General features: G+C 41.5%; 1 protein-coding gene across 1 annotated transcript; it reads left to right on the top strand.

The window, feature by feature from the left end:
* The first annotated feature begins 1,087 nt into the window (after positions 1 to 1,087).
* On the top strand, positions 1,088 to 25,090 carry nsd3 (nuclear receptor binding SET domain protein 3). The gene is made up of 25 exons (XM_023414490.2): positions 1,088 to 1,573; positions 3,888 to 4,744; positions 5,374 to 5,622; positions 5,733 to 5,895; positions 6,007 to 6,161; positions 6,808 to 7,440; positions 7,527 to 7,698; positions 7,782 to 7,882; positions 8,483 to 8,528; positions 8,638 to 8,768; positions 9,493 to 9,618; positions 9,713 to 9,839; positions 9,935 to 10,135; positions 11,589 to 11,768; positions 12,523 to 12,669; positions 15,665 to 15,821; positions 16,729 to 16,931; positions 17,036 to 17,148; positions 17,265 to 17,411; positions 17,497 to 17,619; positions 18,704 to 18,820; positions 18,918 to 19,059; positions 19,191 to 19,297; positions 19,411 to 19,615; positions 19,878 to 25,090. The coding sequence occupies exons 2-25, from the start codon at positions 3,932 to 3,934 to the stop codon at positions 20,147 to 20,149; spliced, it is 4,830 nt and encodes a 1,609-aa protein (XP_023270258.1). The 5' UTR covers positions 1,088 to 1,573; positions 3,888 to 3,931; the 3' UTR covers positions 20,150 to 25,090.
* Positions 25,091 to 26,126: the final 1,036 nt, after the last annotated feature.

Raw genomic sequence — 26,126 nt, 5'->3', positions numbered from 1 at the left:
AGTGGGGGACCTTTTATCATTTTCTCTTAATCTGCCCATTATCCTGAATTTAAAATAAATTATATGAATTCAGTCTGTTTGATTTAGAAAATCAAATAATTTACTTTACAACGGATTATAAGAAAAACGCTGAAAAGCTCGACAAAATATTATTTTCACAATCTTCCTCCTGCAATGGAAAATGATGGTGGACAGTGGGCAACTGCATAGTTTCATTTATGCTTGAATGAAACCGTTGTTTATTATGCTGTTGCCTTAGAAAATAGTATTATTAGCAGGCTATATCTGTTAGACCGCCACTTATCTGTGTTTGAGATGAAAATTATTCACTATTACTGGATGTTACAAAGTCATATTTAGTAGGATTTAATTTTATGGAAATTGTTTTAGCGAGGTGTTGGTACAGTTTCATGATTATTTTGGAGAATTGGAGGTTGTGGTGTTGTTGAACCGTATTGCATTATACTGATAGATGGTCTTGTTATTCAGCCAGCTCTCACTGACAGGGTAGACTAAATAGAAGAAACACATCTCGACATGATGCAGTTTATTATTACATAATGTACTTGTATTTGAATTTATGTAAAGATTTTGATGCAAACCACCATATTTATACATTTAGCATTTATTGCGAACCTGAGCATATTTGGTGGAGGTTTGGTTCCCTGGATTCTTATTATATATTCCTATCACTTATTGTTGATTAGATCTAACACAGAAGTAGTAAACGAAGATAGAGTGAGATGTTTGTGTATTTCCACCCCTCTTTGATACAGATCAGGCGAGGAGGCGTATTAAACTCAATCAGAGATTGTGGTGCATCAGGGTGGGAAAAAATCAAAACAATTATTTAATTCTGTTCACAATATTTATCCATGAATATCACGATGACTATTAAAATCCTCTTTGACGCTGTTGTGTCGGTGTACTTCTCAACCTCATGCATTTCCTCTTCCCTTTTAGTGTAGGCGTGACTTTTAATACTGGCCTCTACATTTGACACCCCCCACCCCTCTTTTTTTTTTTGTTTTTTTTTTTAAACACACACACACACACTCCTTCCTAATAAAGTATGCGCTGTCTGAAGTAAACTACACATCCCGGAGTGCTCCTGTTGACCCCTTCAGTCCAGTGTGAATCTGTACGATTTGGCGCTGAGCTGAAGACCGACCAGGCCTAGACTTAGAAAGCAAGGGTGCTTTTGTTAAAGCAGAGGAAGAGGGAGCTAGAGATCGTTATTATTATTATTATTATTATTATTATTATCGTTACTATGAAGACTGCACACAGGAGGGGGAGCGAGAATTGAACATATCTGTCTCTAGCAGGGTTTTCACTAAATGCTCCAGTCCCTACATTGAGGAAGAGCCAAGCTTTGGGATTGGGTAGCGACCAGATAGCGTAACACCCCCTCCTCCTCTGTGTAGAGAATTGCGTTAAAACGAAAAGGAAAGGCCTGCGCTTTATCAATAGTACAGGATTATTTTTTTTATTTTTCTCATTTTTCCCCCTATAGATTAAACGAGGAAACGTTGCTGGCTGGTGTATGTGTTTAGAATGGGACACGCTGAAGGTACTGACATTTTTTTTTTTGTAATTTCCCTGCATCTCTCGACTCGGCATCAAAATCTGTGCTGCTCCTTCTGCTCTCTCCTCTTTTAGCGATAAGCGTGTTTGCCATAGCTGCTGCCGCTGTCGATGCATGTTGCTATCTTCTCCCCCCCCCCCTCTTCTGTCTCCACACGGACCGTTTTCGGTTGCTTATTTTCAGGCACATTTTCCTCCAAACCCGCCAGTGATGGAGGTATAATCACGCCAGACAATTTGATTTAAAGGGGCAAAGGCAGCCATATTGGCAAATGAACGTTAGCCTAGCCAACATTAGCTCTCCCCTTTTTCATCTTCTTACATGTTGTGATGGATATAAATGGATAAACGGTAACTGGAAACGGTTTTCCATGTGGGCCAAAAGACAAACGGTCGTATCCCCGTTTCGTGGTTGTTGTCTAACGGTTGAAAACGGTTCACGTCTTTTCAACACAGTCCCCTTTGATGTCAGGTAGCTTTAGGCTAACATCGCAGAAAGCTATAAGATCATTCATGAAACATTTTTTTTGTCTGCGCAGTCGTTTTTTAAACATAACCACTCGGTTTTAACAAGGCATTCATATTTAGGGAACCGGGTGTGATCTTAAAAATAATATCACATGTCGATATAAGTGGCCTGTGCCTGTTAGTTGACACTTTATGGATGTTTACATCACCGTTTTCCACCTTTCCCAATGCTGGGCAGCCTGAGTTTGTCCACAAATGTACACCACAATCAGTGGATTAGTCCGTTCACTGTGAACATCACTTTTAACCTGATTAATGCATCATTATAAATATTAAAAGTGTCAAGTATAAGAGGGCAAAGCAGCCACCGGTGGCTGCTCTTTGTTTTGCTGTGATAGCAGGCCACCATGTGTTTGTGTTGATGAAATTAAAAACACAAATTGATCTATAGCTTGTGAAAAGAGGCAGTGCACAGATAATTAATTGCTATCAAAGAGGAGCCTGCAAAACATCTCAGTCAATAAGTACAGCTGCCTGGAGTTTGTTTTGTGTTTTGAGGGCAAGTTTAAAATAATTGATGGTGATGTTGGCTGAGGATTTGTCCTGTTGTTGGAAAGAGTTTGACCATTAAAGTCCACTTACTGTCCACTGGTGTCTTACATTCAGACAGCCCTATGAGTTTATCACGGCTCCGACTAACAGTTATTTTTTTATTGTTGATAAATCTGCAGATTATTTCAATTGATCGATTAATCTCTTGGTCTATGAAATAGTGCAAAATCCTTTTTTAAAATTCCCTCATATTCCCAAAGTCGACATAATTTCATTGCTAGTTTCGACCACATCAGTCCACAACTCAGACATGTTCTGTTTACTATTATAGAAAACTAAAAGAAAATATAACAACCAGTGATATAATATATAATAACCAGTGATTCTTTTTGCCAGTTTGATTTGAAATACTACTGAAGTGATGATTGTGATTATGACAAAATTGTTCAGTCAATCTACTAATCATTTCAGCTCCTACGTTTATTAGGAGCTGAGGTTAGATTGGAATAATACTTGGTGTATTCTCAGGCTCAGGATGGTGCTGCATGTCACATAATATCTTATGATTCCTCAGAGCATCCAGGCTGGATTACCTGCCAGACAAAGTGTGATCCTGCTCCGGAGCCTTGGCTGTTCTTTTGTTTGCCACACATGCAAATGTGTTTGCAAATATGCACCACTAAAGCATAATATTAGATGAAATGGTAAAGGCAGGTGCTAGATTTTTTTTTTTAGGATTAATCTTTTAGATTTTTCTTCCTTTAGGCGACAGTTAAACAGCCTAGATGCAGACACAAAAGAAGCAGCTAAGATCCCTGGCTGTATTCAATCAAAAAAAAAAATTCAGATTATGTTATGTCTACAAGGTGCATATTCCTAAATACATTTACAGTATGTTTAATCACATTACCACAAAGCAACTGACACACTGCAAACCAGAGGCAGGATAATCTCCCAGAATAGGAGCACTGGTAGGTTTCTGGGCCTCTGGGTAAAGTATTATGAAGCTGATATGTGTAGTCTGCAGTATGCACTGTACCTAATGGAGAATAAAACAAACCAATATATACACCATGCATAGAGAGCAGCAGGGAGTTGGGGGGGGGGTTGTTATGCAGGGAGTCTGATATATGCAATGTCAAGCTGGTTCTACATGTTATATAATTTCATTGTGAAGGATAAATGACTTGAACTTTAACAAGGTATTTGGATGATTTGTCAGCATCAGTTTTGAAAACACAGCCTACATGTGTCTCATTTAATTACACATCTGTCAACAGGTCCAGTCAAAGAAAAAGACAGTTAAGGATGCAGGAGCCCAACAATGGATTTCTCCTTCTCTTTCATGCAAGGGATCATGGGAAATACAATTCAGCAACCCCCTCAGCTCATTGACTCAGCCAACATCAGACAGGAAGGCACCTGCGACACCGGTAGTGACCCGGGCGAGGATGGTGGACCCTCCTACGATGCTGCCCTGGATGCAGAGTTCTCTTACCCGCCGTCAGCCTCGGAGGACATGCAGCAGGTCTCCAATGGCTTCCCGCCTGGTCTGGGCATGTATGAGCCGCAGGCCAAGTTTTCCATGTACTCGCAGTTCCCTAACGGCTCGGCTAACGGCTATGGGGCCATACGGAGCTACGGCGAGCACGGTCTCATGCCAGGGGAAGGGACGGTCCTGAGAGGCCCAGGCCTCCAGGAGCGACCTTTGTCTCCTGTTTCTCCTCCGCTGCCCACACATCACCCGCACCTCCACCACCATCATCATCACCCCCATCACCACCACCACGCGCACCATTTCCACTCAAACCCACCTCATATACAAACCCACTCGCACCCACAGAGTCCACCCCCACCGCCACTGCCTTCCCAGCACCATCTGTCCCAGACGCCACACATCATGACCCACACACTCCCCCCTCCTCCTCCATTACACCTGCCTTCCTCCAGTCCTCCCCCCTCACTTGTGGACAGTACTCCCTCTTCTCAGCCCTCTCACGCCCCGTCCATCACCCCTGGTGGGGTGCTGAAGAAAACCAGCTCTCCGGAGATCAAGCTGAAGATCATAAAGACGTATCAGAATGGAAAAGAGCTGTTTGAATCTGCGCTGTGTGGAGACCTACTGCAGGAGCTGCAGGTAATGCATGCATGTTCAAGCTGGTTACACACACACACACACACACACACACACACACACACACACACACACACACACACATACACACAGGTCTGTATCAAACACTGACGACACCGTGGTCAGGTTTGATTCACTCAAATAAACAGCCAAATTATCTGTCATGTTCCTGAAGTCCGAAATAGCTTGTCTTGTCCAAATGATAGTTCTTAACACAAAAATATTTAGTTAATTGTTATGTAAGACCATGAAAAGTAGGAAACAAATTTTCCTTGAAAAATGACTTAAATGTGAAGGTTTCCTACTTTGGTTTATCAAAATTGTTGTTTCAGCTCGAGATACAGACAATATCATACCTCGCATAAAAAGTACTTGGCAGAGTATATTGAAAAACTATATTACACACTAAATATAAGTTTAATATGTCCTATTAAAATTTATATAGCGTGGTTTCACTGTGTGATGATCAGCATATTAACAGCACTTAAGAAGTGGAAATCTGAGGAAGATTTTATTTCTGCAGACAGACAGATCCATTTTTGAGTTGACTTTATGGAAACAGCAAAAAAAAAAAAAAGTTAACTGATGTCTCCTCACTGCTGTTTTCCCTTTTTCTATTTTCTAATCTTCAGAAGGAGTCTCAGAAGAACGAGGCCGCTCAGATGCAGCGCAGACATGAGAGGAAGAAGGAGAAGAGGAAAAAGAGTGCGAGGCTGCAGCAGCAGGTCCAGGAACAGAGCCTGGACCAGAGCCAAACACAGGCAGGTACAACGGGCCAGACAGAGGACACCCACGTCCAGCCCCAGCCAACAGAAGCACCCCCGGCCCAGACAGAGAAGCCTCAGAAGACGGTTATCAAAGCTGAACCAAAGACACCAAAGGCAAGAGCGGGACTGTTCACTCTGTAGCAGTTTCAGTTCTTTTGGAAACGTACTTGTCATTGTTTGGATTTTGAAATCGGTGATTTGTTCATGTTCATGTTCATGTTTAGGTTCCGAAGGTCCATCATCCATCAGTGATCCAAGAGACGGGCTTCTGTAAGGAGTTTGTGATAGGAGACCTGGTGTGGTCCAAGGTGGGCACCTACCCCTGGTGGCCCTGCATGGTCTCCTCTGACCCGCAGATGAAGGTCCACACTCGTATCAACACCAGAGGTAATGAACAGGTCCATTTAAAAAAAAAAAAAAAAACGTTTAACTCTCTAAATCTGCCTGTTTTCTTTCACGCCGCAGCTCATTTCACTGACTTTCTCTGTTGCCGTGCAGGTCACAGGGAGTATCACGTCCAGTTCTTTGGCAGCGTTGCTGAGCGAGCATGGATCCATGAGAAGAGGATTGTCATGTACCAAGGGAAGAAACAGTTCGATGACCTTCAGTCCGAGACTCTGCGCAAGACCACAAACCCTGTAGAGAGACATAAAGTACGTACAAATGCGTCTTAGAAATTTTGGCAGACTGATCCAATATAAAGATACTATGTAGGCCAAGAGGCACTCAATCAAAGTTAAGATTTATGTTTAGAATTGACTTCATGTGATTGACATGTATGCAGTGAATAATTTTATGCAATCGGGTCTTCGTAATAAAGAACGTAACGTAGGCTGTTATTTTTAGTTTTTATTATTTATATAGACCAAAATCAGGAATTTGACTCAGTGTTGAACAGGTGAAAACTTTATTATAAAACTATCATATGCAGTGCAAACACTTTTTAGTTTCAATGTTTAGAATCTGAGATTCAAATTTAAACTTATTAAGAATAGTCAGTATTTTATTTTTATTTCTTTTTCTTAAGTTTGTATCATTGGAATTATATTCTGAACTTTCCGCTTTACAAGACAATTTTTGGATCCGTGGGACATAAAATCTGGGAGAAAATCATTTACTACCATTAACTGGCTTTTTGTTGATGATGCCATTGCTTCTAATTTATCCCATGCATGTCTTTTGGATTATAAACTCTTTGTTTTTTTCTTTCTTTTAAACCATCAGGAATGCCATGAATGACACTGAGATGGATTGTATTTAGAAATGATGTTCATCATTTTCGTATCTTTTCTTCTCCAGCTTCTGAAGCCTATCCCTCAGCGGGAGCGCTCTCAGTGGGAGGTAGGTGTAGGCCACGCAGAGGATGCCTTCCTGATGACGCGGCAGGAGCGAATTGACAACTACACTTTCATCTACGTTGACCCCGACCCAAATGAAGCCCCGCCGAACAAGAAACCCAACATCAGAGCTGAGAGACGAAACCGGCGCTCCAGCGGCTCAATCAGTAAGAAGGAAGATGGAGGAGTGAAGTCACCAGAGAGAGAGCTGCCACCGCGAAGGCAGCTGCCACGCAGACAGTGTAGTGTTTCAAACACAGAAGACAACACAAACTCCCAGGCCTCAAGTGAAGAGAAGAACCAGAGGGGGGACCAGCGTAAGGCCAGCTCCCCAAAACAGAATGCTGGTTGTGACGCACGAGCACGGCAGGACTCACCGCCGCCAGTCAGGGCCTGGAAAACAGCAGCTGCGAGAAAGCTGCTGCCTCTCTCCATCACCATGAAGAGGCTGAATGTGGAGATCACAAAGTGTGACTGGCCTCTGCTGCAGAAAAAAGCAATTCCGTCTCCGAAAAAAGAAAAAGAAGAAGAAGAAAAGGAGGAGAGGGTGGAGAGAGAAGCCAGGCAGCCTGACCTTGGATACTGCTCTCCTGAGGTTGGTGTAACTTTTTCAGACAGAAAAATGTACATGTGACCGTGTTATCCTGTAAGAAGATAGTCAGATGTTGATGCTTTCAGCAGGACAGCAGAGCTAAACCTGAGCCTAGTCCAGAGGAGGAGGAAGATGGGGACGAAGGAGAGGAAGAGGGGGAGGACAGGGATGAGAGAAGAGGCTCCCCTGCCAGTCGGAGGAGCGAGGAGGGAGGAATGCAGCCGACCTCCTCCCCTGGATCGCACCACAGTAGTCCACAGGGTTAGTAAAACAGACACGATGAATATTTGACGTGTAGAATGACACTGTAAGAGATGCAGCTCAACATTTCTATACGTTTTCAGGTTCTCAAGAGAGAAAGCTGCAGCGAAGATCAGTCCGGAGCAGGTCTGAGTCAGAGAGAGGCAGCGATCCCGTCCCTAAGAAGAAAACCAAAAAGGAACAGGTATCCGTCCCCCTCAGATAAGACGGTCTTCAGACCAAAACTAGCACTGTATTAAAAAGAAAACACACGGGTGTGGCCTCTGGTTAAGGCAGATACAATTGCAACCTTTGTTGCATTTCATACCCTTCTCTCTCTCCATGTTCCCTCTACAGTTGTCTTTTTTCTTCCACACTGTCAGCTATCAAATATATTCCAAATACACCAAAATATTCCAAAATATAATAAATAAGTAAAACTAAAAAAATACAAGGGGCTTTGTGCATATCTCCGGTATCTGTGAAACAAAACACTAAACACTACAAAGACACATTACACAGGGGTGTAATATTATGAGATAGGATTTTGCAACACTAGAAACGTGTCAGTTGTCAGTGAAATGATCTGTTGTGTGCTGGAACATTATATAACATTGTGTTGCATTGTGACAAAGTTGAGTTAGATTCAACTTTCCCCAAACAAGCCTGAGGGTTTTTTGCTGGAGCCCTCTGCGCGTCAACACACTCTCATCCACTGAAGTGAACATAGCCAACTAACCTGCTACCACCTGAATCAGAACGAGCGCCACTGTAACCTAGACATCCATGTTTAACCTCCTCACAGGCGGAGATGGCTCCTGAAACCACAATGAGGACAGGCTCACAGAAAGGTAGGGGATCCTTCTCTCATGCCTCCTGTAAACCTCTGTGGTGGGAAATCCATGTACTTCTAAAAACTGAATTTCATCTTTTTGACTACCCCCCTGTGTGATCCTCTAGGTGCCAGTGAGATCTCGGATGCCTGCAAGCCTCTGAAGAAGCGAAGCAGAGCGTCAACAGATGTGGAAATGGCTTCATCTCAGTACAGAGACACGTCTGATTCTGACTCCAGAGGTCTCAACGATCCACAGGTAGGCTTAGGAAACATGTACAGAAGATACCCACACACTCAAACAGGAAAACACTATTTGTGTTTTTTATTTATGCATTTTCAGCAACGTGCAAGACTTTCTTTTTGTATCACATAGTCACAACTCGGCCTGAAAATGATGAGTCCACAGATTAAAAAATGAATCACTAACGATTTCGATCATTGATTTAGTGTTTAAAGTGTTTTTGTAAAGCAAAAATTCAGTGCTTGCAGCTTCTCTGATGTGAATATCTTATTATTTTCATTTTTTTTAAAAATCTTAGTGGAACTTATAACGGGTATTTTTGACTGCTGACATGTCACACACACATTCATACAGTGGTTTTCTACACATATATAGTGCTTATACACACTGATGATACATGTTTGGGGTTCAGTATCTTGCCCAAGGACACTCAACATGCGCACTGGAGGAGCTGGGAATCGAACCGCCGACCTTCCGCTTAGTGGACGACCTGCTCTAACTCCTGAGCCACAGCCACCCGATCCAAACTATCAATCAGTTAATCAAGAATATAATCGACACATTAATTAATAATAAGAAGAATAATTTATTGCTGCCCTGATCACACCGTGGACTAGTCTGAATATCTACGCACTTGTAAAAACTCAGTAGCTTACATTTGGTGTGTTTGTTTCTCTATACGACTGGGTTTCTTCACACAAAACAAAAAAACGCACTTGCTCTTTTCTTCATATCACAGGGTTTATTCGGGAAGAGTCTTGATAGTCCGGCAGCAGCAGATGCAGACGCTTCAGATACTCAGTCTGTGGACTCTGGCTTGTCCCGACAGGACAGCAGCACTGGCAAGAGAGACACGGTCTGCCAGGTCAGCGCTGCTCATGATCCATCTCTGTTAAACTGTATTTCTTCCGCCGGTATTGAGTTCATATCATGATCTATTCATCTTTCTCTCCGTGTAGATCTGTGAGGTGTATGGAGAGGGTTTGGTTGTGTGTGAAGGTGACTGCAACAGACAGTTTCACTTGGAGTGTCTTGGTCTGACGTCCCTACCTGAAGGCAGATTCACCTGTTTGGAATGTAGAAATGGTGAGAAAATCGGAGTAAATAAACTACATCTTCACCATCATGTTTGTTGTATTTGGTTCTCTACAATCAGAGATTCTCTGTCATCCTTTTTCTAGGCAATCATCCATGTTTCAGCTGTAAAACGGTGGGCCAGGAGGTGACACGCTGCTCTGTGTTGGGATGTGGTTGTTACTACCACGAGGATTGTGTCCGCAAACTCCCGGGCACCACTATCAGTTCGGACGGAGGCTTCTGCTGCCCTCATCACAGCTGCGCTACCTGCTGCCTGGAGAGAGACCTGCAACGAGCCAGTAAAGGTAAAACAGTTTCTACTTTGTTTTTTAGCTTCTTTGATTTCCTGTTTGAGTCTGCGGTGGAAGCTGTGTGGCAGCGAGCCAGTGCTACATCAGCAGAGCGTGAAGAAAATGTATGAAAAGTTTAGTTTTCCATTATATTTTTGGCCTCTAGCTGATGTTATTGACCAGTGGCAATCGAAATAAGCTCAAATAATAAGAAGAGCAACGGGTCAAGTCTACACTTCCTCTTACACAATATGTAAGAGGAAGAAAAAAGACACTGTGTCTTTTTTTGAGAGATATTAGATTGAGAACCAGATGACAAAAAAGGTGATACTTTCGGAGGAAACTCTCGACTGAAATCTTGCTGCATTTCCTGCAGAGTATTTGATGACTCAGTCTTGTTACAAATGTCCTGTTCCACCCCAAACTTAATGTGTTCATGAAGGTGGTTCTGAGGTGAGGGGCACCTGGAGGCCGTCGACCAGTGGAGAAAAATAAAGTAATTTCCATGTTCCTGAAAGTGCCTTTAGATGATGGTGCAATATCCTGCTGGAAATATACCATCTGAAAAGGAGAAGAAATACACTGTGTTTGCATCATTGTGCAAGTATCTTGTGGTTTTAAAAATGAACCTCAAGTGCTAAGGTGCCAAAAATGTCACCAAAAATCAGCCATGACACCATCACCTACTCTTTGTACGTGTGACACCAGGCAGGATTAATGCTGAGTCTGATTCTGACCATATTAAAAAGCACTGCATGGGGATAAAGAAGTAAACAAAACCTAAAACTTAGGTTTTAGGAAATTACTTCTTAAAATCCTCCAGGAACTCATCTCAAATAAAATCCCTCAGCAAATGATGTTAGAGTCTGTTGTAGGAGATGATCATGGTTGTTTTTGTCTTTACGATCCAAAAAACTTTTTATGTTTTTATAAAAAATGTTGCCGTTGTCTATGAGTTATTAGCCGCTCCACCAACGAGACATTTCCCCTCTAAGCCTCTCACATGGTTTCATTTAAATAACTGTGTGAGGCCCATAAAAGAAAAATCTTTTCTTCTTTTCAACTCCATTAAACATCTCACAACCTCCAGATTAATCTTGTGACCCTTTGGACCCTGAGGTTGAGAACCACTACCATCAAGTGCAAATGTTCAATGTCGAACCGTGTTTAGTATTATTTAGTTGTTAAAGAAAAATAACATTTTAATACCTGAAGTCTTGATTAGCTACTAGAAAAAAAGCACCAAGTGGTTGTATTCTTTCCTTCTGATTTTCTTTAATTACAACTGGAGCCCGTAAAGGAATTTGACCTAATTCATTACAAAAAACTGGAATGAAAGGAGTGATCCTTTTCTCAGCTCTATGTGTGCTGTACTGTCACACAGCTACATGACTCGTGACAGAGTGAACGGTTCACAAAAACTGTGACTCACTGAGTCTTTTTTCCCTCTGCTCTGCTTCCCGTCCAGGTCGTCTGATGCGTTGTATCCGCTGCCCGTTGGCCTATCACACAGGAGACAGCTGCGTGGCGGCGGGTAGTGTCGCCCTCACCCATCACATCATGATCTGCAGCAGCCATGGCAGTGCCAAGAGGAACGGCCTCCTCACCTCCCCTGTCAATGTGGGCTGGTGCTTCCTGTGTGCCAGAGGTAAGCTCTCATAGCAGTACACACTAACGGCCTTCCTCTCCGACAGCTGAGATTCAGCAGTGACCCTGAACAGACGGCACTGACACAAACACAGAAATTCTTAATTTTGCTTCCACCACCCTCTGACTTCAGTATAATGACAAACAACGAGAGTAGGGATTTTGTACTTGCACGTCACATTGGAGCATCAACAGGACCTGACCACCCTCCATGATTGTAGATTATAACCATTTTCCTTGATACAGTCAAAGTTGCAGCAACATCTCATGAGTGAAAACAGAAGCGTCACATATTTCCCTTTTACGTATATTGGATATTTAATCTTTAATATTACATGTTTCATGTTTGGCATTGTTGTTCATGAATAGCAGTGCTGTGAAATGTAATGTTTGTTTTCCATCACGATACTAATACTATGAATGATCCAGGCTGTTACAGTGCACTCCGCTTCAAAGATTGCTCTGGATGGTGACGAGTTTACTGACTCTGAACCAGTATACATCTGATGTTTTGTCTGTTAAACAATAAGTTGAGTGCACTGTTTGGCCTCTTTGTGTTGGGACAAACTTTGTTTTACTTGTTACTTTCTTGTGTTAAAACAGTGTGTGAGTGTGTGTGTGTGTGTGTGTGTGTGTGTGCACGTGTGTGTGTGTTTGTGCGTGAGACTGTGTGTTCTTTCTCTTTTTGTGAAATTTTGGGTAATTTCGAGTTTGACTGCGGCTCACCCCCGTCTCTTCCTGTGTGTCTTGTGTAGGGCTGTTAGTGCAAGACCTTACTGACACCATATTAAGTTCATATGCCTATAAGTCCCACTACCTTCTGACTGAGTCAAATCGTGCTGAGTTGAAATTACCTATGATTCCCTCTCCTTCGTCAGCTACCAAAAAGAATGTTGGGAAAGGTAACTGAACAGTTTTTCTCTTTCTCCATTGTCCCACTGGTCTGTGTTTGTGTTGTGCCTGCTCCCGTTCTGATTTAGTTTCCCTTTTGTACGCATCTTTCATTTCAAAGCCTTGAGGTGCAGTGAGTTAATTAACTGGTTAAACATGCAGTTAATTTCAATGCAGAGTTGTGCAAAATAACCTCAGCCAAGTTCCCTAACACATTAACAGAAAACAGTGGGCCTCATGCAAGAACATCTTTGTATTCTCATCCCAAACCGCTCTTTTTTTTCTTTCTTTTTTTTTTGGGCATATGAGAAGAAGGATTTGCCAAAACTTAAATTGCTATAAACTGTCCTTTTTCACAGACACTCTGACAGATCACAAGAGGAAAAGCACAGGTCTAAATAACAAAATTAATTTAAGATGCTTCAGTCCCAGGGTCCTGGTATTGTGCGTCACTGTGACACTGTCATGGCTTACTGGGACGCTTGGAATAGAAAAAACTGTTACATCCCGATTCCCTCATTTGATCTTTCCTTATTCCTGGATCCTCGCTTGAAAGCCGTCCCAAATCTCTTATTCCTGCTCTGAGGAGTGAGGAGCAAGGAAGGATCTCTGAGGAGCCATGAGTGAGGACACATGAGACACTTAGCTGAACGGCATGGCTAATAAATACTCCGCCGTGCTGATGTCATCAGAAGGAAAGGACGTTTCATTTCTCTTAAAAACATATTTCCTTCTTTCCTGTCTCCTCGCATGTTTTCCTTGCATCTCTCCTTGCGTCTTCAGTGGGAGCGACTAAGACTCAAGGAAAAGACACAAGCGAGGGAAACGTGGATGCAGTTAAGAGAATTGAGAAGTACCCAGGGCCATTTTTAAGGTTATTAGAAACACCTACGCTTTTCCTGCAATGACAAGTTAAAATGTGTGCTGTGAAAAAGGCCTTTTTAATCTCACCTGTTCACTGCATCATCATTAGCATAAGTGATGCCCCCAAACCACTGTATAAGGCTGTCTGTCTGCTGCACTTCATTCGTGGGCAACTTTTATTCAAGAGGGAAAAGAAAAGCTTCCAAGTCCTAATACTGGAAATCAGCAGAAAAGAACAGACCACGTTTTAGCAATGTCAGTAGTGCTAATATTAATACAACTGCCTGCGATGTGTCACCAGAGCAGCGCTGTACTGATAAAAATTATAAACTCAAGTTTTACTTACTGAGCTATTTCAGTGGCCATGGTCTTCTTCAGCATTTGGAACTTACCTAGGTGTCATCATATAATCCGAGTACAGGACCTGGGTCACACAACAAGAGTTGGTAATATGACCCCTGTCTCTGTTGGTGTCCATTGTGACGTTACATTGGAAGTGAACCCCAAGTTCCCAACTTTTATCTCTGTAATTTGCTCCCAAGGCCAAGAATGAACCTCTGCGTTCAAAGAAGGACTTTGACATTAAGTTAGATGCTCAAAAACATCTTGCTAAAGCAAAGTGATCCATGACCTCAGATGGGAGGCGGTCAGTGGGCTGTGACACGATGGAGATAGATATTATTCAGGTAATATTGCTGCTAGTGTAGCAAAGGATTTTCTAAAACTATCAAACAAGCAATAACCATAATGATTCTCATTCTTATGATTTCATTATGATTCTGAAAGTCAAACAACTGTTTTTTTCTTCCTGTGGAGAACGACAAGCTGTTTGTACACGACTTGTACGACAAATCTGAACGACGAACAAATTTCATGTGTATCCAAGAAAAGGCGACAGGTTCTCTAAAGTCACTCGTATGTGCCTCATAGAACAAATCTGTTCATATGAGTGGTTCTTGCACGAGGCCCATTGTGCGATTTGTTTGCACTGTGCATGGACAGTTAATCTGGATATATATCTTTCTAATAAAGCTGCTATAAACAACATAAAATCAAAAGTTCTTTTAAGTTTCAATGAATAAAATGTCCCTGCTGGGAAAATATAATTGGTCATTAAACCTGATGCAGGATGCTCTGGATTAGCTCAGGTTCTGTCTGTGGTTTGCGGAGCTTTTCGCTGCTGGAGGCGCACTGCTTCTCTGCTTCAGCACTCTGGGCTTGTTTTTTGATTTGAACTGCCTTGATCAGCCTCACCTCTTTATGCTGACTGCAAGTCAATTTTTATTTTTGACTGAAACTTTCAGATGAAAGGCTTACCTTTACTTGGCTTACCTCATTTTCTTGAGCTTTGACCTGCCTTGAATGGAACATAATTCCAATCAGGATTAGATTTGTTAATTATAATTAATTGCTGTTTAAAGTTGTGATGTTAGTGCTATATTTCATTAAAGAAAAAGAAAAAAACATTCAGTAAATTGCAATATTGTAAAAGTACATGATTCCATGCAAGCTGGTCTCTGCAGGATGTGATATGTGTGATGGGAAAAGTTTGCTTTACTGGCAGGACTGCATGCCTGCTTTTTGCCAGTAATTTGTTACTTGAGTATAACACTGATTCATTGCTAACTCGCTGGCTGATTTTATTCCCGCGCTGCCGCATGTATTTCCCGTAGACTGGTCTTGGTACAGTGCTCTGAATCTGATTGCCAGACATGCTGTAACTGCTGTAGTAAAAGTTGTAACCGACCTGAGAATCACATGCAGAGGTCTCCTTCATTCCTTCTCATGTTTCAGAATAAAGGCCAGATGTTATTCTAGAGGCTTTAAATTAAAGTATTGTCCACCACAAGGACACTATTTTCATAGCGTTCTAAATGTTTAAAAAACATGACGTGATGCTGTATTGTAGGTTCAGCTTCAGTTTAATATTCATACTTTTTTTAGGCTTGTCTGCAAATGAGATTCAGAGTTTGTCCAGGTTTTAAGGTGCATCACCTAACCATACACTCCTCCTCTCTTTGCATACCCATTTCCCACAATGCATGCACACATACACATACACATACACACACACACACACACACACACACAAACACGCACACAAACACACACACAAACATGTTTACATCCATACAAATGTAGGAGGCAAGTTGCTGTGCTGCGACTCATGCCCAGCTTCCTTCCACCCGGAGTGTTTGGAGATGGAGATGCCGGAGGGCGCGTGGTCCTGCAGTGATTGCAGGGCAGGGAAGAAACCTCACTACAAACAGATTGTCTGGGTCAAACTGGGCAACTACAGGTACGCAGAGAGCACTTAGTATAGACTGCTGAAGGTTGTGCAACTGTCAGATACATTTAAAAGATAAGTCTGGTGATATTCTATATTTTTCTTGTTAACAATAAAATCCCATGAAAAGACTAAAACTAACAAAGACTTGATAAGTAACTTATTCCTCTGTTCCATCGAGCTCCATTAAAAACACATCAGCAAGGTTCAGTGTACTAAGTGACATGTTCCTTTATTACAATGAACATGAACTCTCACTGCAGCACCAGGCGTGGACTAATCCTCTGCTGAAAATAGCCCCCCAGCAAATGTAAAGCTGAGAAAGACAGTGCCCACCTGTATTAGGAAATTAGTTAGACTGTTTAATCATTGAACTATATATTTGTGACCTGTTTTATGTGTTTTTATTTTATGTCTTCAGTAGGAACAAATGCGTTTTTGGCTGAGAAGCACAGACAGGCTGGGGACAGGCTAATGTATGGTGGTTTTGGTCTTTTCATAGCATTAGTTGAAATCAACAAAAGTATAAAATATCACTTCTCTTATCCTTGAAGTTCAGTGCAACGAACTTGAGTTTCACCTCACACTGAAACAGGATGTGATGTGATACTCTAGATGGGGGTATTCAGGAAATACTGAAACAAATTGTTGAAAAACAGCCAGCATACATGTAGATCTTCTAGGTCGGCGTTTAACAGACATGAGCTCTGAGCTTGAGGAGTTTTGTTTCTTTAGACAGACTCTCAAATTGTCAATCAGAAAAAAAAAATTAAAGGCAAAGTAAATATTTGCAAAGTTTGGACACCTATGTACATTGGATGTCACTTCAATAGTTATTCTTCATACACTCTCCCTCTGTCCTGACATGTCTTTCATCTTCTTACCTTTTCCTCGTGAACAATATCGTGTTCCCTCGCAGGTGGTGGCCAGCGGAGATCTGCAACCCTCGCTTGGTGCCATCAAACATCCAGAGCCTTCGCCACGACATCGGTGACTTCCCTGTGTTTTTCTTTGGCTCCCACGACTACTACTGGATCAACCAGGGCCGCGTCTTCCCCTACGTAGAGAATGACAAGAACTTTGTCACGGGTCAGATCAACATCAACAAAACCTTCAAGAAAGGTAATTTCTTCCAAGAAAGTTTCCTCCTGCTTTAAACATCTGTTGGGGTTTCATCCTGTCAAGCTGTAGGAAAGATACATTTCTGAGATGTTGTTGTGTTTTAGCTCTGGAAGAAGCAGCCCGGCGGTTTCAGGAGCTCAAGGCACAGAGGGAAAGCAGGGAGGCTCTAGAACAAGAACGCAACTCTCGCAAACCTCCACCGTACAAATTCATCAAGGTACTGTCATTTGAATATCTCCCTTAAAAATAACCCAAAAACTGTCTAAATTTAACTTTTATTCAGTAAGTATTCAGCGTTTTTACTTATTCTATGGGTGTGTTTTCTTGTGCCAGTCCAACAAACCAGTGGGGAAAGTGCAGGTACACGTAGCTGACTTGTCAGAAATCCCACGATGCAACTGCAGACCAACAGATGAGCACCCATGCAGCCTTGACTCCCAGTGTCTCAACCGCATGCTGCAGTACGAGTGTCATCCACAGGTCAGTATTTGTAATTGTTCATTTAGCTACGTTCTTTAACAGTCCTGCACCTCTTAACTTAATACCTTCATGTTGTTGTTGTCAGGTGTGTCCTGCAGGAGACAACTGTGAGAACCAGTGTTTCTCCAAGCGGCTGTACGCAGAGACAGAGGTGATAAAGACAGACGGCCGTGGCTGGGGCCTCAGGACCAACCAGGCTCTCAGGAAGGTGTGTGTCCAATCCTTTCACCCAAAACAGCATCAACATGTCACAGTAAAGCTGGATTTATACTCCTGCGTTAAGGGACTACGGCTCACCTACAGCGGCCACGCGTGGAGGCAGCAAGTGTAACTGACATGCGCCTCCTCAAAAGTGTAACTACACATTTGGTCTACATCATTGATGGAGACACCACACGAGGACTGTAAGAATAATGATTTGCCGCTTGTGTTTTCTCCTACTTGTTCCTCTCAATATTCTCAGTGCTCTAAATAGTCTAGAGAGTAACAAGTCACTTACACTACAGACCTGCTCGTTACAATCTTTGTGAATGAATGAACATAAGCGGCAGTAGTTTCTCATTCAGTAACAAGACGCGGTGAAATAAAGGTCTACATTACTTGGATCTAACTCTAGATCTATAAATAAGTAGTAGAAGTAAAAATAAATGAAAGAATGTAAACACAGTTACTGCGGGGAAAATAACGCATGACACGGCCTGATCATATACAAGACATGTAACAAAAAAAATAGCGTCTGCCGATAAGTCAACTTGTGCTTCTTACCACATGGTATGGGGACAAGATTTCCTTCAATGTGTTGTATTGGAAAGACTTATGAATTATGTAGAAGCAATTCTTAAGGACGTCTGGACCGAGAATCAAAATGTGAATCACAAAAACGTGCTCTACTGGAGGACTCGGAACAAAGTGACATTCAAAAGCAGAAAACTTGTGATTTAAGGTTTGAGCTTGTGTGAAAGAGACTAAATGTTAGTGAGAAAGATGCTCATTCAAACTAAGAGCTTGTGTTTCAGATTTTCTTCCTGTTATTAGGTGAGTGACAGTAGACAGAGCAGAGAGGTGAAGGACATGCGATAAAGGTCCCAGGCTGGCCTTCACCTGTCTGGATCCTCCTTTTCTTGTCAATACACAGAACTTCACTGTGGCTTTCTCCGGGTGATTTCATTTAACTTTGGAAATGGCTCTGAAATCCCTGTTGAATAGTCCTTGATTTCTAAAGTCTTTGAAGGGTGAGGGTCTGTGTGATGGCTGAAACAATGGACAAATGTGATGTTTGTTGTTTTCTTCAGGGTGACCTTGTGACAGAATACGTGGGAGAGGTGATAGACTCAGAGGAGTGCCAGCAACGTATCAAACGCGCCCATGAAAATCATGTGACCAACTTCTACATGCTCACCCTCACCAAGGTAACATCCCAGACACTGATAAACACTGTTCAGAGGAGAGACCTCCACCAGGCATTTTCTAAACCCCGGGTGACTTGATATATGTCTCACCTCACAGGATCGCGTGATAGACGCCGGCCCAAAAGGAAACTCATCTCGGTTTATGAACCACAGCTGCAGCCCAAACTGTGAAACCCAGAAGTGGACGGTAAACGGAGACGTTCGCATCGGTCTCTTTGCCCTCTGTGACATCGAGTCTGGTGAGTTCACACGGAAACATGAAACACGTGCTCACACATGTTCCCGTTACACTCCCACGTATATGTTACATGCACTCGGAGCAAGCTCGATGATCTGTATGATGTGAGTTTTGTCCCTGGGTTTCCTGCAGGCACAGAGCTGACGTTCAACTACAACCTGCACTGTGTGGGCAACAGGAGAACGTCCTGTCACTGCGGATCAGACAACTGCTCTGGATTCCTCGGGGTGCAGCCAATGGTGAGAACATTCACCTCTCAGCACCCTGAACCCAGTTCTGCTTCCAAACCTGAGAGTAATCCTGGCATAGAGGCTGTATCTGATGAACATTTTGTTTTTCTATAATCCTCCAGAGTGCCGTGGTGATGGAGAAAGAGGAGAAGGCCAGGAACGCCAAGCTAAAGCCGAAGAAGCGGAAGCTGCGGCCGGAGGGCAAACACACACACGAGTACTTCTGTTTTTGCTGTGGAGAAGGAGGAGAGCTGGTGATGTGTGACAGGAAGGACTGTCCGAAAGCATACCACCTGCTGTGTCTCAACCTCACTAAGCCGCCATATGGTAATGACAAAATGAGCTTGTGTGTGTGTGTGTGTGTGTGTGTGTGTGTGTGTGTGTGTGTGTGTGTGTGTGTGTGTGTGTGTATCCATTAAAATCTATAGATGTCAAATCTTGCTGATAATAAATATTTCTTATGTTCTGAGATGATGCAAAAGCACTGCTTCATCAGTATTGATCCTGAGTCAGTACTGATACGTCAGGATCTATTACTACAAGTACAATCACTGCTCTGATCCTCAATCACCTCCTTTCCTGTCTGCAGGACGTTGGGAATGTCCGTGGCATGACTGCAGCGTCTGCGGTGCCCCAGCTTCGTCGCTCTGTGATTTCTGCCCTCGCTCGTTCTGCGGGGACCACGAGGCGGGGGCACTCAACGCCTCCTCCCTGGAAGGCCGCCCCTGTTGCTCCAGTCACAATCCCATCAGTCCCCTGGGCTCCACCTCCAGCTCAACTCAGCCGCGGCGGTCCACTCTGAGCCCCGTCAGGGTCAAAGAGGAGCCGGAGCCGGAACCGGGCCAGCAGGCCGCAGAGTGACGCCTCAGCTCCCTCAATACCTCATTCCCTGTAAAGTGCGCTCCCGTCGGCCTCCTGGGCTCCCATCCACTTCTGACCTGAAGCAGTGCACTACAAAAGGGAATACAGCGCTTTTTGACCAGTGCGATGGCTGCTACTCAGAGCCGAGACACACCGATGAACACCGCAGAGCGACTGGAGTGTCGGCACGGGAAGTGACCGGGCATCATTGTGCGCCATTTTCCCTTCTCTATTGCCATAAAACACCATCACTAACGGTCTCTACAGCTCGCCTGCGCCCATCGGAGGGGCCCAGACCACCTCATTATGTTCCTTTTTTTGTTTGGGTTTTTTTTTTGTTTGGTTTTTTTTTTACAGCTGTGGAAATTTTAAGTGTTGTCACGTCGTCAGTTACCGGCACTTTGAAGAACTCACAGGGTGACGTGGAGGGAGAGGTAGTGCAGTGAAAGAGGAGGAGGAGATGTAAAGCTCAACCTCTCCACCACCACGCTGCTCCTCTCCTTGTTTACCTGCTGTAAGCTGTGATCAGCATCTCAAACACAGGATGGCTTCACGGAAACAAGCCAGCCTTCCTCCATCACTCCTGACGTGACCTGTCATCGTATTTATCTCTTCTTCCTCTCGGAGAAAAGGAGGGCGGAGAATGACCGATTTTTGTGCAATTTTTTCAGGATCACACTACATTCCAACCTTCCTTAAACATGGTTTTAATATACTTATGGGTATAGATGAATATAATTATATACAGTATCTATGTTTGTTAATGTTTACAGACAGATTCTCTCACTTCATCTCGGTGAGTGGTGTATTATGTTTGTTTGTTTAGGTGTTAAGCATTACGCAGACCTCCTTGTGAAAATAGTCCTATTAAGGTGAAATATAATGGTATATAGTGTAATGGTATGACATTACAGAAGTACTTGTGATTTTCATATTGCCAGTCTCACTTGCCATTGTGTACATAATTGGCTCATAATATTGTAAAGTACTTAAAGATCAGGAGGGACGGAGCCTCGCCTCTCTGGTTGTTCCTGGAAGAAGGAAACGCTTTTTTAAACAACAAGACAGATCCTTTTTATTTTCTTTTTCGATAAAAGTTCTGTTTTCACATTTCCTCCGAACAGTTACTGTAATTTGTATTGTAGATGGAGGAGCCCAGCTTGTGATCACTGGTGCTGTCTTAAAGTATTGTTAACCAGCCTTAAGTTTGACTCTGGCTGTAGGAACTACTGCCCAGATGCAGTCTATTTCAGTAACGTTGTGTACTGTGACCGCTTCAAAGCTTGTTTTTCTTTTTGTTCCTTTCTTTTTTTCTTTTTCTTCTTCTTCCGTTTGTTGTTTTGCCAAACTTTTCTGAAAAGCACTTTCACGCGGCTTGTCGCTACACAATTTAGCTAGGTCATACATATACAGAAATGTATATCAAAAGAACATATGACAAGTGTTTCAAAATGGATACCTCTTCTTCTTGTAGTAACGTCGGGATTTAAACTGTGTTGTAACTTTTTTTCCTCTCGGTCAGAAACGTGGTGAGTGCTCTGCGTGGTTTTTTTGAGGAAAGTGGCCTAAAAGCTGTTCTTTTTTTTGTGTTTTTTTCTTTGTTTTTTGCCACAAGTAGAAATGACTGCCAGCCTGGCTTCGTACAAAAAAGTCCTCAGTGTCCTCGAGGGGCACTTCTTCATTTTCCACCTGGAGAACATCCTCAAGGCTGGGCTTTATATAAAGACATAATGGTATAACAACAGTCCAGTCCGGTATAATGTACAAATACAAACTTCTGTACAGTGTTTTTAATCACTCATCTGTCAAATCCAATTTTTTTGTATTTATTGCACCACATTTTATACCAATTTCTTTTTCAAACACCAGTACAGTAATTTGTCTCCCTCTCCACCACGTTGTAAGTGAAATAGACTATTTAAAAAACATGGGGAGTTTTACATATTCTATCTGTATCTAGTCATTGCATAGGTTTTTTACATTTGGTGTAATGATTCCACATTTGGTAACAGCCGCTGCTCATCGACCTGTATCGTGACTCACTGTAGTTGGTGTTAAAAGCAGTGTGAAGCAGTTCAATATTGGAATGTAAAGTTTCAGTTTCAAAGCGGTTTTTGTTGCTGTTGTAGCCTGGACTCAAGTGATCATCACAGGAGGAAGCTTTTTCTGTATTCATGCCTCAGCATTTTGCTCGTGATTTTTCCCTGGTTACACGGCTGTTTGTTTGTGTTTTTTTCTTTTCTTCTATAAGAAGATTTTTTTAGTTTTGTTTTTTTATTTCTTAAGCCTCACGTGGTAGTCTGTGTTTAAAGCCGAGCCACAGGGTGAAACAGTGCCAATGCTTCCAAATCATTTCAGTTCATTTAGGGTCGCTTTCATTGTGTATAGTGGATACGCTCTGTTGTCAGTTTATACACACCTAGCTAACATGAATGCAAGGTAATACAACAGTCTCGCAATAAATCCTCCCTTTTTATGAAGGTGATAGGGTTCAGTTTTTGTTGAACATATTTTAGAAATCTGTTGATTTCAGTTTTAGGATGGTTTTGAAGGCTGTAGTTTGTGAATGCATTGTGTTGTATTAACAGGTGTGAACCTCTCTGATGTAACACAGTACAAACCGCATCCTCCTTGAATCAACACTTCTCTAAAACATGTTCAATGAAAACTGAACATTGTGACCTTCATGAAGGGAGGATTTATTGCAGGACTGTTGTATCAGACCATATTAGTTTTAGCTAGGTGTACCTAATAAACTGACTATAAATCATGAGGCCAAAAGCCTAAAGAAAGACAAAGAGGAAGGGAAGCCATTGAATGCAGAAAAGTAAGAAAATTCCAGACATGTTTTAAGACATATGCAAATACTCCGATTGGAATAATGTGTGTTTGATATAAGTTCAATTACCCTGTTAAAATTACAGCCACTCCTTCGCTCTCATAGAACAATCCAGAAATTATTAATATGCAAATATTCTTCACTTCAAAAGATAGGCATAAGATTTTACTTCACTGAAAAGTCAATTTTTCAGCGTACGTGCACTGGAGGTTTTTAAGTGTGCACATCACATTTGTGTAAAACACATATTTGACCTCCAAACAGTTAGTGACGTCCCAAAATCATCTCGTACTTTCACATTTTAAAGTCAACCTTCAGCAGATTTGTTTAAAACCATCCATCTAGACTCTGCACATACATCATTCAGCACAGTGAAGGTCAAACGCTGAAGGAAAGTAATAATTAGCAAATTTCTGAGTGGAGAGAATCGTCAGTACACAAAACAAATATGCACAAATACAGGCAGTTTATTGGATAAAGAAGGCAGAAAAAGGCTTGGACCCTGAGACTCTGTGTTCTTAATGCCATTAAATGTCTGTAAATTACACATTAAATTTTCTGGCTTTTCTGCAGCTCCTCTTCTCTTTTCTTTCTATAATCTTTGACCCTTTTTATGAATCCGTTTCCCAGACCTTTTTTTATTGATTCCTGACAAAAGACTAAGCTTGCTGATTTCTTTGTGCAGCTTTGCTCCTAAATCTTGCCAAACTCTTTTTATTATTATCCATTCATTATTCTTTATCAGGTAGGTGCATAATTAAGACACTTTTTATTTGAATACTCAAAGGTCTGCGTGTCTAAACTTGAATTTTATGATTTTTTTTATTTTTATTTATTGATGCTTTTTTTTTTTACATAAGACTCGTGTGATTATCAGACTGCAGGCATCCTCGACTCTTGTGTTTGTGGCTTCAGAAAAAATGTCTGAGTTGTGATGACAAAACTGGTCTTAAAGCCATTTTTCTTTTCCTTTCCTTCCTTCTTTGTCTTTTCAGGGTGACTGTTGTTCAGCTGAAATGCATGCTTCCAACATTAGACACTGGTCGAATCCACTTCTGTGATCAGCTGGAGATTCTTTAAATGCCTAATTCTAATGCTGTTTGTTTTTATCGATGTTCCTTTTATCTTTTTTTTTTTTAATATTGCACAGAGATTCTGTAAAACCGAATAGCCTTCATTTTATTTTTTATTTTTTTTTGCAACTGCAGATCGCATGATCATGAATTACTTTGTGCCAGTTTGTCCTCTTCTGCCCCTTCTCAGCTGATACAACAGCAGTATTACGTACGCCTACTTTAAGTGTTCCCGCACGCATCGTTTCATTCACTTAAAATACTATGATGTATGTGTTTTGTTGGTTTACTCTCCGTATAGTGCCCATGTCTTTATTTTGAGAAGACAGCATGTTTGTCCTCATTTAAGTGACCCTTTCATACATCTGATTTTTCTAAGTGTGCAGGAATTTGCTCATAATTTTTTTTTATAAAATTAAATTTAGGATGGACCCCCACCCACCCTGCCACCACCACCCACTGACCCCCCCCAACACCCCCTCACTTCCTTATGTCAAAGGGTATGTTTCTGTTCACCGTGACGTCTTTTGGTTTTTGTGCAATGTTGCCGACTGTCATTAAGTTTTTAACTGACATGCTGTCAGAGGAGAAATAGTGTTGGAATAAATAAATAAATTCACCCTCATAAGCACTCATCATCTTTTTACTTGTAGTAAAATTGCTTACAGTAACTCTAACTGGGGTCATATCTATCTCTCGTGGTGTTGCTTCAAGTAAAACGTGGATGAACACAAAATACCATGTTGATTACTGTTCAGCCTGTGTTATTGCATACTGCATATTGTTGAAGAACTTGTAAATAGTTTGCATTGAACTTGCATAGAATCATGTTACTGTGGCGTGCTCTTTTTGCTTGTACAATTCTGCTTCTAAATGTGTGTGACTGTTGAGACGACACTCTTTTTGTACATGACTGTCTTTTTATTTGAGAATATTGATTCTGTCCTTTTTCATTCTAAAGTTGAGTTTGAAGAGTTCAGTCATGCCTGAAGTTTGACTTTAATAAAGCTGTACTCTGTCTCAGTGAAACCCGCTCACTGAATGTGATTTTTTTTTTTTTTTTTTTTTTTCCAGATACAGATTAACATTCTCGTTTAAGTGTTTATAATAGCCAGATTTTTACCGTACATTTACCAAGAAGATGACAGCTGTGTAAAACTGATAGAAGAAAAATCATGAAGATTATTACATTTTTCAAGCAAAAATTCCAAACACTTTCTGGTCAAAGCTTCTCAAATGTGATGAGATGATGTTTTTCTTTGTCACATCTGGACTGTCGGTCAAATAAAACAAGCAATATGAGCACATCATCTTAGCCTCAGGGAAATTATAGCCAGCAACCTTCACTATTTACCAGCATTTTCAAAGACAAAGCCATTAATGGATCAGTCGGAAAAAGTAATTTATAATGAAAATAATCATTACCTGCATCACTGAAATAGAATAAAAATAATATTGATTCCAAGGTTAGTAGAAAAAAAACTGCATTATCATTTAGTATGTTTGTGAGTTAATAGTAAGGAATTCACCAAAATAAAAAATGCAACCCAGTGTAAAAGGAAAACGTACATAAATAATTTTATACTGTGAAGTCTCTTACAATCTCAGGACATTCACATCTGAAAGCCAGAAAAAAGCAACTTAAAACCATAATACTTTGTGGGATTAGAGGAACTCATCTGTTTCCACTGAATAGGTTTTTTCTTTCTTTTTTTTTTTTTTTTAACCTCTAGATGGCTCTCTGTAACGTGACGTGGCTTCTTGCATCCACTTGTCAAGCCAGATAAAATCATCTGCACAACCATTTCCGGTTTATGAAGCACTGCAGAGGTCCCAAATATTCAATATCTCCAAATACCCTGCCTTTGTCAAGTTATTAATTAACTAACTAAACAGTAACTACAGTGATTATTGAATGAAAAAAATGGTTCTATGGGCATGTATAAATATATTGGATATTTACTAATTAGAGACCAAATGAGAGTAAAAAAATATGTTAAATCATCTTAAGAACACATGATTTTTGAAACCCCTGTGATCTACCAAAAATCTAATTTAATCTGTA

Source organism: Seriola lalandi, unplaced genomic scaffold (assembly GCF_002814215.2).
Source record: "Seriola lalandi dorsalis isolate HSWRI2012SDOR001 ecotype SW California unplaced genomic scaffold, Sedor1 jcf7180002054529, whole genome shotgun sequence".
NCBI classification, from domain to species: Eukaryota; Metazoa; Chordata; class Actinopteri; order Carangiformes; family Carangidae; genus Seriola; species Seriola lalandi.
This window is presented reverse-complemented; position numbering and strand designations above follow the sequence as displayed.